This window comes from Pseudopipra pipra, chromosome 6 (genome assembly GCF_036250125.1).
Source record: "Pseudopipra pipra isolate bDixPip1 chromosome 6, bDixPip1.hap1, whole genome shotgun sequence".
Taxonomy (NCBI): Eukaryota; Metazoa; Chordata; class Aves; order Passeriformes; family Pipridae; genus Pseudopipra; species Pseudopipra pipra.
Genome location: NC_087554.1, coordinates 55097631 through 55110157, shown reverse-complemented (window position 1 = coordinate 55110157; position 12527 = coordinate 55097631). Strand labels below are relative to the sequence as shown.

The 12527-nt window shown below is 46.3% G+C and overlaps 1 protein-coding gene and 1 non-coding gene across 4 annotated transcripts; both read right to left on the bottom strand.

The window, feature by feature from the left end:
- Positions 1-3456: 3456 nt before the first annotated feature.
- On the bottom strand, positions 3457-10887 carry EIF5 (eukaryotic translation initiation factor 5). 3 transcript variants are annotated; one of them, XM_064659249.1, is made up of 13 exons: positions 10692-10825; positions 10329-10521; positions 8836-9032; positions 8033-8312; positions 7720-7801; positions 7321-7493; positions 6909-7020; positions 6119-6258; positions 5590-5748; positions 5244-5405; positions 4858-5022; positions 4514-4648; positions 3457-3856 (listed from the first exon to the last, which is right to left on the bottom strand). In XM_064659249.1, the coding sequence occupies exons 4-13, from the start codon at positions 8102-8104 to the stop codon at positions 3764-3766; spliced, it is 1293 nt and encodes a 430-aa protein (XP_064515319.1). In that variant the 5' UTR covers positions 8105-8312; positions 8836-9032; positions 10329-10521; positions 10692-10825; the 3' UTR covers positions 3457-3763. The 3 variants fall into 3 exon arrangements, with proteins under 3 accessions (XP_064515319.1, XP_064515318.1, XP_064515317.1); XM_064659248.1 differs by lacking the exon at positions 8836-9032 and having other exon boundaries at positions 10692-10887; XM_064659247.1 differs by lacking the exons at positions 8836-9032; positions 10692-10825 and having other exon boundaries at positions 10329-10584.
- On the bottom strand, positions 6459-6582 carry LOC135416824 (small nucleolar RNA SNORA28). Its single transcript, XR_010431761.1, has one exon. It is a non-coding gene; the product is annotated as a small nucleolar RNA SNORA28 (small nucleolar RNA).
- Positions 10888-12527: the final 1640 nt, after the last annotated feature.

Here is a 12527-nt window from a genome sequence, read left to right as displayed (position 1 = left end):
CTTCACTGCTTTCACTGGGAGCCCGGAGTTCCTGTGACCTTCATTACTACCCTGCAGCAGCCCACAAATGAAAGCATAGCTTCGTTACAGATTGCTACCTTAAGTACTTTTCAGTGGCACTTCTTCTTTTCAGACACTAAGGTTCAGAACTTGCACAACTGAATACACCCACATGCTAAGCATTATTTATTAGAGTTATAAATCAATTCTTTTAACTCTGTGGTACATCTGGACAGCAACAAATCAACTGAGCTGTTTGATTTGGGTGGAGATTTGGATCTCCTGGCAACCCTCTTAACCCAAGGAATGGGAAGATCTTAGCAGAGAGGAATGACAGACTCATGGTAATGCCTCACACAAGCGATCCTGCAGAGTCGATCTCTGGGAGCATCACATTGTGGTTATGCTGGTAGGGGAAGCTGCTACCACAGCGAGGGAAACAAAAAGCATTCAGCACATTCGTTCTTCCTGTTGCGATGCCTTCAAATCCCTTTTCCTTATCTTTATTCAGTGCCTCGCTCCAAGCTTGAGCTGTGCACTCTCAGGAGCAAAGAGCATACTTTTATATAATACGCGTCCTACCCCATCCAGCTGGGGAAGAACTGGCCTAATGACAACTTTTAGGCTTTCACTGATAAAAGTAAAACCAGCCAACTTTACATCTTATGTGCACAACAGTCAGGATTTCAAACTCCATTTGAAGCCTCTGAGCCCCTTTCATCCACTCATGGTGCTGTCCCGAGCAAAGCTGTCAGCTGAGCAGCTCCTGTCACACTGGATGACGAGGAGCCGCTGCTGAACTGCAGGGTCCTGCAGGGAGATGAGGGTTTGTAAAGCCAAGGATAATGGACCTGCCGCTAGACCCTCCACCTGCCAAATGGCAGCACTCACACTGAGCTTCTCAAACAGACTGTACAACACGAAGTGAGGGAAATCACCCAATGCTGTTTCCTTTCTGGGTGCGGAGTCTCTTTGAAGCCTGGAGCAGAGTGCATCTAAAATCCAAGCTGCCTTTTGAAGATGCACTTGTTACTTTTAATCAGATAGCAGTGGCAATACATTTAAAAGATCATGAAACTTCTAAGTCAGGCTTCTTCCTTCTCTAAAGAAATACAAGACAAATACTCAATTTTTATTTGCTGGTGGAATCATCAGTTAATGATCTGAGACAGAAACAGCAACGTGCATGTGAAAATAGGGTGAGAAGTGTAACTCAGTACCAGGAATTTCATAGTGGTGGCCTTGGTGCTCTCAGAAGCCTCCACTGTGTCTGAAATTAGGGTACAACTTTGTAATGCACTTAATCTGATCCACCTGTGGCCTACTACACACAAGAATGCTTTCAGTCCCTGCACGCTCCCACCATGTTTACTCCAAATCTATCATCATATAGCTTTGCTATGGCATCACTTCACTGATCCTATGAAAAACATTTTTGGGTGGATTTGTTTCCTAGTTTCCCTACTGGAAGGAACAGGTCTGTCTTGCTAGTCTCTACATCTTGGGGAAAACAAAACAACCCAGAGATTATCCCCATTGGTGGCAGCCTGCAATTATGATCAAGTCTGCTCTAAAATGGGACTGACAGCCCCCGAAATGGTACCTCACTGTGTCACAGCTGGGAGCAGCCACCACACAACAGGTACCTCAGACAGACAGAAACCTTCCAGTCACATCCTAGAGACAGCACCAACCCGGATCCACAAAGCCACACCTGCAGACCATCGGCACAGAGCAACTGATGCTGTCAGTGAGCTGAGCTGACCTAGACTAGCTCAGAGCCAGGCTCAGAGAACCGGGAGAGGTTCTGCCCACGCTGCAGAGCTCCCTGGGGCAGTCAGGTAACAGCCAGAGCCTTTCTCAGCATGGTGGCTGTGACACACTTCCAGGAAAGAGCAAGGCTTCCCATTATTCCCTCAAAAGGAAGAACTCTGCTTAGAAAGGCAAAGACAACTCAAACCTCTACCTATAAAATGAGCCTAATATACAAGCATCCACCTCCCACTGCAGCAGGTATCAGGGAGGCACAATTTGAGATGTTTTATACCCACATCACCAACCCACCCTGCTACCATGTGACTAAAACCCAGCCCATAGACTTTTCTATAGCAACACCAGGCAAAATCATCAACTTTCTAACAGACATGCTGTGTTCAGCTGGGATTTTTTTCAGATCTCAACCTTCCAGCCTGGCAGGCAAACATTTGCCATGATGTGCTTGCAACAGTTCCATGGAGGAGGTGTGCGCCTGCACCAGGAGGAAACGGTGTATTCCTCAGAGGGCAGACAGGGATTAGTAATATGCCTTCCACGTTTTCAACATGCATGAGAATTGACACCTTGGAAATGCAAACCCAGTTTAAACATAGTGGTGAACAGATTTTCTTTTAGACAGAAGAAGCCAAGAATAAAACCTGTAATTGTGGTTTTGTACTATTGCAATAAACCTCCACCTTAAATGAAAGGGCACTTTCAAATGGTTTCACCCTATCTTTCTAGTACTGTTTGCCACCTGTGCTAGTGCCAAGTGACAGCTCACTGCCAGGGCCACATACAAGTTCCTAGACTCACACCCCCCACCACAGAACAGAACCTGCAGCTCAAGCCACCCCTGATGTAACCATCCAAACACAAACTTCACCTGTGTCCGATCTGAAGTTCAGCTAAAATGATTTGACTAGAAAAAGCAGCTCTGTGCACTGGAGCCTTGACCTCTCAAAACTGCTCAGTGAATCTATAATGAAAGAGACCACAAAAAGTAAACCCAGTCACTCTCTTGCCACTCCTGATTTTGCAGAGCAGACAGCTGTGAATGGCAACACAAACCTTGCCCCAATCTACTCTTAGGCCCAAACCTGTCACAAACCATATCACACTTGTTTTCTGATTTCAGTGGACCAGGTTTCTCTCTGTCCTGTTTTTCGAAGAATCTGATTCCTCAACATTGGCCTTCAGGACACTCACTTCCAGAGATAAGCAGGTCAGCTTTGGGGACTCCTGCACTCAAGGCACCAGATCTCACCCCCTCCCCAAATCACGCTAGAGCAGGACATGTCTGCTGCAGTGACCTCGACACCAACTACAGCAGTACCAGCTCCACAGCTCTAGTCCTGCAGTTGGAGCTGTTGAAAACGCCAGGGAAGGAAAAAACCCTACCAAACCAAAACCTAACTTCTGCAGTGAACACCAGTGGAAATATTTTTTAAGGAAAAAGCAGGCAAGGATCAGAATGCAGACAGCTGACTTCTGTTTTAAGAAGCTGGCAGCCACACACTGTAGATTACTCAACACCTGCTTCTTGCCTAGGTTTCAAATCTCCAGTGCTGGAACAGCCTCCAGGCTAAGGCTTTTTTTTCCTGTCTCATTCAAGAGTGTCGCTGCGTCTTCAACTTCGCAGATTTCAATGAGCTGTGTAAATACTTACTTGGAAAAGCAATAAGCGGGTTGAGTCACAAATGAAGATTGACCAAAACCAAATCCTTTATTTCCACAACTGTATAAATGTGCTCCAAGTATGTGTCCAACACAAGTTAGAAAAACAAAATAGAACATGCCAGTTGCAAACTAGATCAGTTCACTGACGTGCTGACTCCTTGGTATTAGGCTTAGTTACACAAGACCAGTCACAGTAAAAAGATACATTTTAGAGTACAAAGAGTAGCAGGATGTTAAGCCATTTCAGTTTGTGCACATACAAATCACACTTCTGGCAGAAAACGCAGAGAAGTTTGCATTACTATGCTGGAAGCTATGTTGCATCACTTTAAATGGCATCAATATCAATATCGTCATCTTTATTGTTTGCAGGCTTCACAGTTTCAACTTTAGGTACACTGGCAGTTGAAGAGTACACCACCTGTGAAGACAAGACACTTGCTTTTACTACAGCACCGACTGACACTAAGCACTGGACTAACTGTAACACCTACCCACCAACCACCCTCCTGTCCATGGCCATGACCCACTTAACATGCTGCTTTGTAAGGCAGAGCTGTGCATGTGCATCTGCAGGAAGCAGGATCTCATACCCAAGAAGAGAAGTGTACAGTACTGGCAGGAGAATAACCAAATCACCCACATGCAAAACTTGTTCCAGCCACAGCCACCTGGAGTGTAACTAACAGACTTTATCTAGGCCTAAACTGTGAGGAAAATGGTCAGTTATTCTTTCATCAGCTGCTTTAACAAACATCCCCCCACTAACTCATTTAGAACATGCAGGTTTTTGCATGATACCTCCCGTCAACCTTCTACTACTATGTGAGCTGCTACTGTGCAAGAGACTGTACCATTCCAGAGTGACAGTCTTGGGCTATCCAAATGCTCTTACACTTAGTGTAGTGTAGCAAGAACGCTCTGACCAAGCCCTAGGAATGGAGTGTTCTTCCAGTTCCCAACGGGCACAGTAATAAACCAAGGAAGCTATTTCAAATTGCACCAGGAAAAGGTTACAAGACTTAAACATGCAGGAACAGTGCAGCCTTGGAGCTGACAATGAACTAGCCTTTCCTACCTCTATATTTTCATCTTCATCCTCTTCTTCATTACCGGAAGATTCTTCTTCAGCTTCCTTTAGCCATTTAATAAATGGTTCTGCTTTGACACGGATTTCTTTGGCAAGCTCCTTTGAAACGTATTTCTTTGAGGCCTGAAAGACACAGACTTTGGTTGAACACTGAAGAGTTTACACCAGACCATACCCAAACACAGCAAGAACCCAACCTGGACCTCCAAACTCACCCACTGCCTTGAACAGCCCGTTTTTGGAAAGGTTTCTCTTAGCACAAGCTAACACACCAGAACACAGAAGCCAGATGCAACAGACTACATTCACGTACATAAAACACTACCCTTTACCTTTTCTGCCCAGCTAAGGATGACTTCTTCTTCCAGAAGATCTGCATCATACATTTCCTTCAAAATATGTGGTATTTTCGAAATAAGCTGAGACTGATGCATGGCTACCACACACTCAAAGCCATGGAGAAGGTACCTCTGGGCTTTCTTGTTGTTGTGGCAGAACTAGAGTTGTGATAAATGCAAAAGGGATTCAATTAGCTTTTTGAATTCTTTGAACCTTGAATTACAAGGTGTACAGCAGTTCATACTATCCCTCCCAGCAGTTCTCCCTAGGTAAGGAGCAGTTTAAAAGCAAAACGCTACAGTAAGTCTTCTTCCTCACAATACCAAGCTATTGCTATAAAACACTCAGAACAGTGAGTGCAGAAGAAGGAATTGCTTACACGAAGGAAGTGACGTCTGTATTTTCTTATTTGTTCACGAATCTTTTCATCAAAAAGGACTTCAGTGAGAACTAGCGGGCCCATGGCCTTCACATCCAGTCTCTCTGCTTCTGCTACAATGTCTTTGTCTGAAGTATCAATGACACCTTCTTCCTTCTTTTTCTACAGGGAAACGAGTACAGAGAGAAACACTTTAATGCCACTTGAGGTCTGCACCAACACTCTTTGCACCCTTCCCTTCCCACTGCTGGCAGAAACAGTGTTTTGATACAAGCTTAGAGATGTTGCTTTTAGTTTCCTTACAGACACTTTATACCACTAAAGCAAACAACCAGAGAATAGTCACCTTCACAAAATCAAACAGTATGTTGACTCTCTCCTCCACGGTTCTTTCCAAGTCTTCACTAAGCGTGAGGTTCTTTGCATGGTCACTGATTTCATCCATTCTACGCCTCTGGGCTTCTTCTGTTGTGTCCTCACCCCAGTCATCATCATCCTCCTCCTCCTAAAACACAAAAGCAAACCAAGAGATTCAGTGTTACTGCAGGTTTAGTAATAGGCAAGGGTAGAAATGATACCAACTTGAGAGCATTTTTACAAACCTAAAGAAAGGTTTACAGTACAATTTGCAAGTCAAAGACCACAGAAAACAGGAAAGAAGTAATGGAAACTAGAAGCTAGACATTAGTTTATAACCCTCTGTAAGGTTACTTCAAGTGCACTTTTACCTCTCTATATATATTCCAACATATAAGTTTTGGAGACAGTAAGAGCTTTTGGTGCAATGTTGACCAGCAGGGAATGCCAGTGATTTTTAAGTTTTAAATCAGAACAAGACACCACACCCTTATCTCCCCACTTTCCCTTCTACTTACCACAACCTGTGGAGGAGTAATCTCCTCTGGTGGTGGGGGTGGAAGTGTCTCATTGCTGGACACAGAACCATTCTCTTTGTCCTTGCCTTTTCTGTTCTTCTTCTCCTTTTCTTTCTTTCCTGTACCAGTGTCACCACTTTCTGCAAGTGAATTTTAATGTTTGTTCTATGAACTAGAGCAGGCTACAAAATCCCTGCACCTCTGCCAAATCCCTATGTGGGTCTGGATGCTTTCATTAGCAGCAAGTTATGTGTAGTACCAATCCCCAAATACACTCAGGGCAGATGTACATCTGGCAGGGAAACTCCTGGTTCCAGTCACGGTCTTATTTCTCACCAACATTGTCCAAGTCTATATAACAGGTGACCTCACAAAGCAGAGACCCCTGGAATAGGTTAGACTTTTCTATTCTTGCAAGCTTAAATTGCAGCAGGCAACTAGATGCTTACTACAGAGTGTTGCTTGCACAGAACATTACCCTTTTTACTTCCTACTCTTTTACTTCACACTGATTTTAAGGAACTGCCAGGAGCTACTGCTAACTACCTTTCCTCCTCCTAAGCTGTCCTGCACGGGTAAATCCAGCTCTTCACAAATAGTTCTACCTGGGAGGACACAGCATGATGAGGAAAAAGACAGAGCACAGCTCCTCCATCCTGATCCCCAAACATACTCTAGGAGTAGGCTGGAGCCTTTTTACACTAGCTGTGAGCTAATTATTTTTCTTTTTCATTAACAGCACTCATACACAAGTTCTCTTTACTCTCAGCAAGTAAGGAAAGGCACTTACCAGGTGGGTTTTTGAGAATGAACGTGCAGAGTTTATGGTTTGTGTCAAGCATGCCTCGATAGCCACAGGCTTTGCAAGAGTTACCTATAGTTTGTTTCTTAGGATTGACATGCTGCAAGAGAGAACAATCTTCAGTTAACATTTCATTTACAAAACAATTATGCATTAAAGCCTAAACCTTACTTTTACATTATCATCTCCACAGGATTAACGCAGAGGAAGTTAAGTAATAGCAATTTAGCTCAGCAGTTTTTAACTGTTATAGATTTAAAACTTTCCCAAAGAGTGTAAGCATGCGTACTGGGTTTTTTTTTTCATATTCAAGTCAGCTTTAAACTTTGCACCACTTGCACAAACACGTAATGAAGTGTTTCCATAGTGTCACCATTAATACAGACAAGAGAGCACTCACCAGATCAGTTTCAGGATTCTCACACTCAGGACAGAGAACAAATTTTTTAATGAATCCATCCAACATGTCTTGCAGCTTATTCGCCTCATGAGATCCATTGACAATGTAACGGTCATTCTTAACATCAAACTGGGTCTGTGCTCCCAGCTCACAACCAAAAAATTTGGTAGGATCTGTAGAGAAAGCGCAGGAAACACCACTTCCCTTGTATCTTCAAACTGATTTTTAAACAGCCAGTAAATACACTATTGCTTCTTTCTGTTCATTATTTCATCCTCAGATAATCACATTTCTTTCCTACCAATCTTTAAAGAATGGTATTAATGCTTTATTAGCTATTAACACTACCACTTCAAACACAAAAGCATTAAAAATGCTGTGTCACTCCACACTACTTACACGTTGGAGGCCGATTAAGCGCCTTTGCAACGTCAACCATGTTGACTATAACCGTCTTTATTCCATTTCCTTTGCCCTCCACCTAAAGAAAACAAATAGTATTCCAAGTCAAGTGACTGCAACAGTCAAACCCAGTCTGTATTTCCCATTTAACTACACCAGAATTCTGCTGAGAACTGCAGCTCCTTAGTCTGGACAGAAATAAGCAGACACTGTCCCCGACTTTTGAGTGGCCAAGTATTATCATATTCTCACACCTTTCTCCTCTTGGGAGACCAAGTGGAGTGCTTCCCACTAATGCTTAGGAAGTTACCTTGGCAATCAGACGGGGCATTTTGTAGCGATAGAACTGATCTGAAACACTGCGGTTGACGTTGACAGACATTTTGCCTTATTAGTAGCTTTATCAATAAGATGAAGAGATCTTTGATTGCAGTTTTTTGGTATCTTCTGTCTGGAGAAGACGGGATGACATAAACGACTGCAAGAGTTCTCGGTCTCTGACATGAAAAAATTTTCGCCACTGAGGCTGTAAGGTTCTTGCTTGTATGCTATGTTTCCCCAATACAGGTACCAGTGGCTGCGCAACAGCTCTGCAAGTATTAAGAAACAGAACAAAAAATTCATTTTAGCTTAACGCGCATCAATCCGCTCTTGCTACAAAGCTACGCAAGGGTGAAATATAGGGTAAAAAAAAAAAGAAGTATGTTCTTTATGCTATAACTTTCTTCAACCTATGGAACTGAAAATAGCAACCTTGGATTGTACTGCTAAGGAATTTATCCTTAACTACACCTACGAAGCTTTCCACCCTCTCTTACTATCCAAAAACTAATGAACAGCTTAAGACTATTTTCTGTACAATTAACTCCTGCAGGAGTTCTGGGATCAGTAAGGAAGGGCACACTTCTTTATTATGGAGACCCATGAATCTTGCACCATAAGGGTCATGTGGCAGGGCAGAGGAAATCAGGAGAAAGATCTGGAAATCAGATTCAAATTCCACAGCATAGCATGAACCTATCACACAAACGGAAGTCTATCACGATGTTGAGAAATATCAGTAAGATGAAGCAGCAGCAATCTGTAGCCCAACGTAGTTTTTACATGGCTTACCAGTTTTTGGATTGGAGTGGAAAAGAGTTGAAAATTACGTAATTCTCCCTCTCACTTATGGATTCTCATAGCAGCTTCTGTTGAGTTCTGACTTAACAATAAGCCTGATAAAGTCTGACAGAAGTTGCTTCACTGTAGAAAGCCTAGCAATGCAGAGGTACAGAGCAGTGCAGCAGCTTTTCCAGATGATTTTTTTTCTTGTGGGAAGGGGAGGGGGAGGAAGGGGAAGGAGGATGAATCCTATTATTAACGTTACCTTCAGCAGTATTTACATATTTAAATTAACATGTGCCTCTATAATCAGATCTAAGAGTACTTAAGCCACAACTGGCTGACTACACAGGCAACCCTGACTACAGAGCATGGCCACTTTGACACGTCATCATGTTATCATTAATGGCAGAAGCGCTGACACATTAAAGTAGCCTTCTTAGTATTTACACGTAAGAGCACATCTATGATGCAACATGATCCGAGTCCCTCTGGTCAGGTTTACAAATTCTTTACACAGAAGCAGTTAAGACTTGTATAAGCCTTGTGTTCTACATTAGCACAGACGCAGTTTTACCCTTCCTCAGCAAAAAGTACACCGCGGACTCTGTTTCGAACACGAGGTTTCCTTCCCCAGGGATGTCTAAAAAGAACCACCGCGCAGCGTGACCACGCGTTTGCGGCAGCAGCTATATCAGTGACCGAGCACCCAGAACGAGCGCGGCGCTTCCCCTCCTTCCAGATTACCGCTTTTGTCTGCCGCAGGCTGAAGCTCCCTCTCCTGGTCCTTAGGACACCTCATCCCAAGCACCACCTCCCCCCATACGCCTTGCACAGAGGAAAGAGCGGGAAGGCGAGACCCACTCCCTGCCGCACAGCGCCGCGTCCCCGCCCCGCTCGTGATGAGTCATAAATGCAGCAATTAAAGTACTGAGTCAGCGCTGCGAGAGATTGCGGGGGGGGGGGAAGCACCCCCAGCCGCGCATGCGCCCATCACACGGACACCCCCCCCCCCTCCACCCCAGGGCCGCCCCCCGAGTGTCCCCCCGGGGGCGGGGGCCGAGCGCCCCCCCCGCGGCGCGCGGGAGCTGCGCCACCGCCCCCCCCCTCCCCACAGCGCGGGAGGCGCGGCCCCGCCGCCGCCATCTTGTCTCGTCGCATGGCGGCGGCACGAAAATAAATAAATAACTAGGGGGGAAAAAAAAAAAAACAAACCCCAAAGAAGCCTTACCAAAAAGAAAAACCAACCGACCAACAAACAAACGAAAAACCCGGCAAGTGAAGCTCTAGCGGTTTTAGGTTGGTTTTTTTTTTTTAATTGTTCCCCTCCCGCCGTCGCTTCTCTCCCCCCTCTCCTCAAGGTCCCGGACACTTCGTTACACAAAAGCCTCTGCCCATTATCCGCCGTTTACCGACAAGCCGAGGCCCCAGCCTAGCCCAAACCGCTCCCCATAGCCTCACCCCGCTGCCGTCGCCCGCCCTACCCCAGTACTAACACTCACCGTTTTCGTCCAATAAAGACATAAACCCAACGCTGCTCGCCCCGGGCTGCGACGAAGCCGATTGTGCAAGGAGAACAGGGCCGAGGGGGCGCTTATATCCAGGCGGAGAGGGAAGCGGAGGCGGACGCCGCAGCCTCCGGGTCCCGGCGTCCTGGGGCTGGCGGTATCAGCAGGGAGAGCGGCGCCGGGCAATCTGCGGGCAAGACACAATCAGGGGCATCATTAGCGGCGGCACCTGTGAGGGAGAGGGAGGAGGAGGAGGGGGGAGAAGAGGGAAAGGGGGGAGGGAGAGGCGGCGGCGGCGCGCAGCCGAGGCAGGAGGGGGCGGCGGACGGGACCCGGCAATGGCTGCCCCGTACTCACCTCTAGAATGTTCTCGCTCCGACTGAACAACGCCAGAGCTGGGATCAATCAGCCAGCGGCGCGCCCCGCCCACCGACGCCGCCATTGGCTCCCCGCTCGCCTCTGAGCGGAGCTATTGGCCGGGACCTCGCCGCTCCCACCGTCTATTGGCGAAGACTGCCATCAATCAAGGCAGCCCTGGCTTCACCTCCCGCCCCCTTCGCCCTCCCCCCTGCCAGTGCCCCAAAGGACATCGCGTCTACAGCGACCGAGTCTCGCGAGAGAGCGCTGGACGGGCTGGGAGGGGGGCGGGAGCTGCGTAGGCTGAGTCAGTGTGGAGGGGCCGCGGCTGAAGGGTCAAGGCGGCTTGGGGGCTTCTGCGGGGGCTCCGAGGGGCTGTGGACGTTGTGAAGGGGCTCCGAGAGGCTGAGGGGACTCTGAAGGACTGAGGGGGCTCCTAGGGGGCCCCGAGCCCCCTCTAGCCCCACCGCACTGCCCCGTGTACCGAGAGACTTCGCCGTCCTCGGCTGCCCCTCAGGGCTGCCCTCCCTGCCGGGGAGGCGACCGGCTGCCTGGAGGGCAGTGACCGAATGCTTGACATCACTGTAACTATGTCACAAATGATTTAAAGCAATTAAACTTCTGAATAAGTTGTGTTTTTCCTGTACATCCGGCTTTCAGGGTGCAGGGAAGAGCCTGTTATTTAACTTCAGTGTCATAAAGACTCGGCGATGGGTGGCTCTGAGTGCCTGGGCTGCCTCACAAAGGATGACACAACTGTCGTATGCACATACGATATTCTTTATATAAAGTGTTGCCAGCCCTATGTAGCTGATTTGGGACCCTGGGTGAAATGCATGTTTGGATTTACATTCACAGAAAAAGCAGGAAACTTTAGTCCTTTCTTCCCTGTTACCCTTTCCCATCTTCTTCCATCTGCACTCTTGCAGTATCACAAGAACTACATATTTTGGGTATTTTAGATTGTCAATAATGTTCAAGTGGCAAAGAACTTTTTCCTGACTTTATGAATTGATTGGTGAAGCAGCTCTCTTACCCCTTTAAACACTCCCCAGCAGAACAATGCTCCTCGGTTCCTGTCACTGTCTTACTGAATAATGTTGTAAAGCTTTTTGATGGCTCTGTGGGTGTATAGAGGAAAAGAGAGGGAGCAACAATAAAACTAGTAGTGACATTAGATAATGTTATATACTCTGAATCTCTTCCTGCCTGAAGTTAGTTTTGAAGCATAGCTTTCCTGGCTGACTTTGATATCACATCGATGTGGTCACAGGAAACACCCCTCCTGTTCAAGTTCATCTTGGAACATTTTGGGTCTGATATGCAGAAGAACTGCATTCAAATATGAAAGTGACTGATAAACAGAAATCATAGAAGCTGGGCTATCGTTCTGGACACTTCTGGTGACACACAACAATAAAAGATCTTGTTCTCTCAGCTGGAGCAACAGAGAAAAATGTGCTCATCTCAGTGCTTTCTAACAAGACCCTCTTACGTGATGGCAGCTGCCCTCGTTACATGTCTCCTTTCAGCGTTCAGAATAGCCGGTCTTTGTAGCCAGGACACTGTCCTGTAAAGCATCATAGAATAGTTTGGGTTGGAAGGGACCTTAAAGATCATCCCGTTCCCTCCCCCCTCTATGGGCAGAGACACCTTCCACTAGACCAAGTTGCTCAAAGCCCCATCCAGCCTGGCCTTGAAAACTTCCAGGGATGCAGAGTCCATCTTGCGAGTTTGTCTTGGACTTCACTGTCTGCATTTGAAAAAGTTAAAAAATTCTTCAGGATATGTTATTTATCTCCTTGATAAACACACAACACTTTCTGAAATGTGAGC

What these genes read in the sequence shown, in the direction of transcription:
- EIF5 (XM_064659248.1), bottom strand. Translation starts at nt 8,104, where the DNA reads ATGTCTGTCAACGTCAACCGCAGTGTTTCAGATCAGTTCTATCGCTAC. An exon ending in AGAATCCTGAAACTGATCTG is followed by an intron (nt 7,021 to 7,320) that starts GTGAGTGCTCTC and finishes TCTCTCTTGCAG; the next exon opens with CATGTCAATCCTAAGAAACA. An exon ending in TTACTCCTCCACAGGTTGTG is followed by an intron (nt 5,749 to 6,118) that starts GTAAGTAGAAGG and finishes TTTGTGTTTTAG; the next exon opens with GAGGAGGAGGATGATGATGA.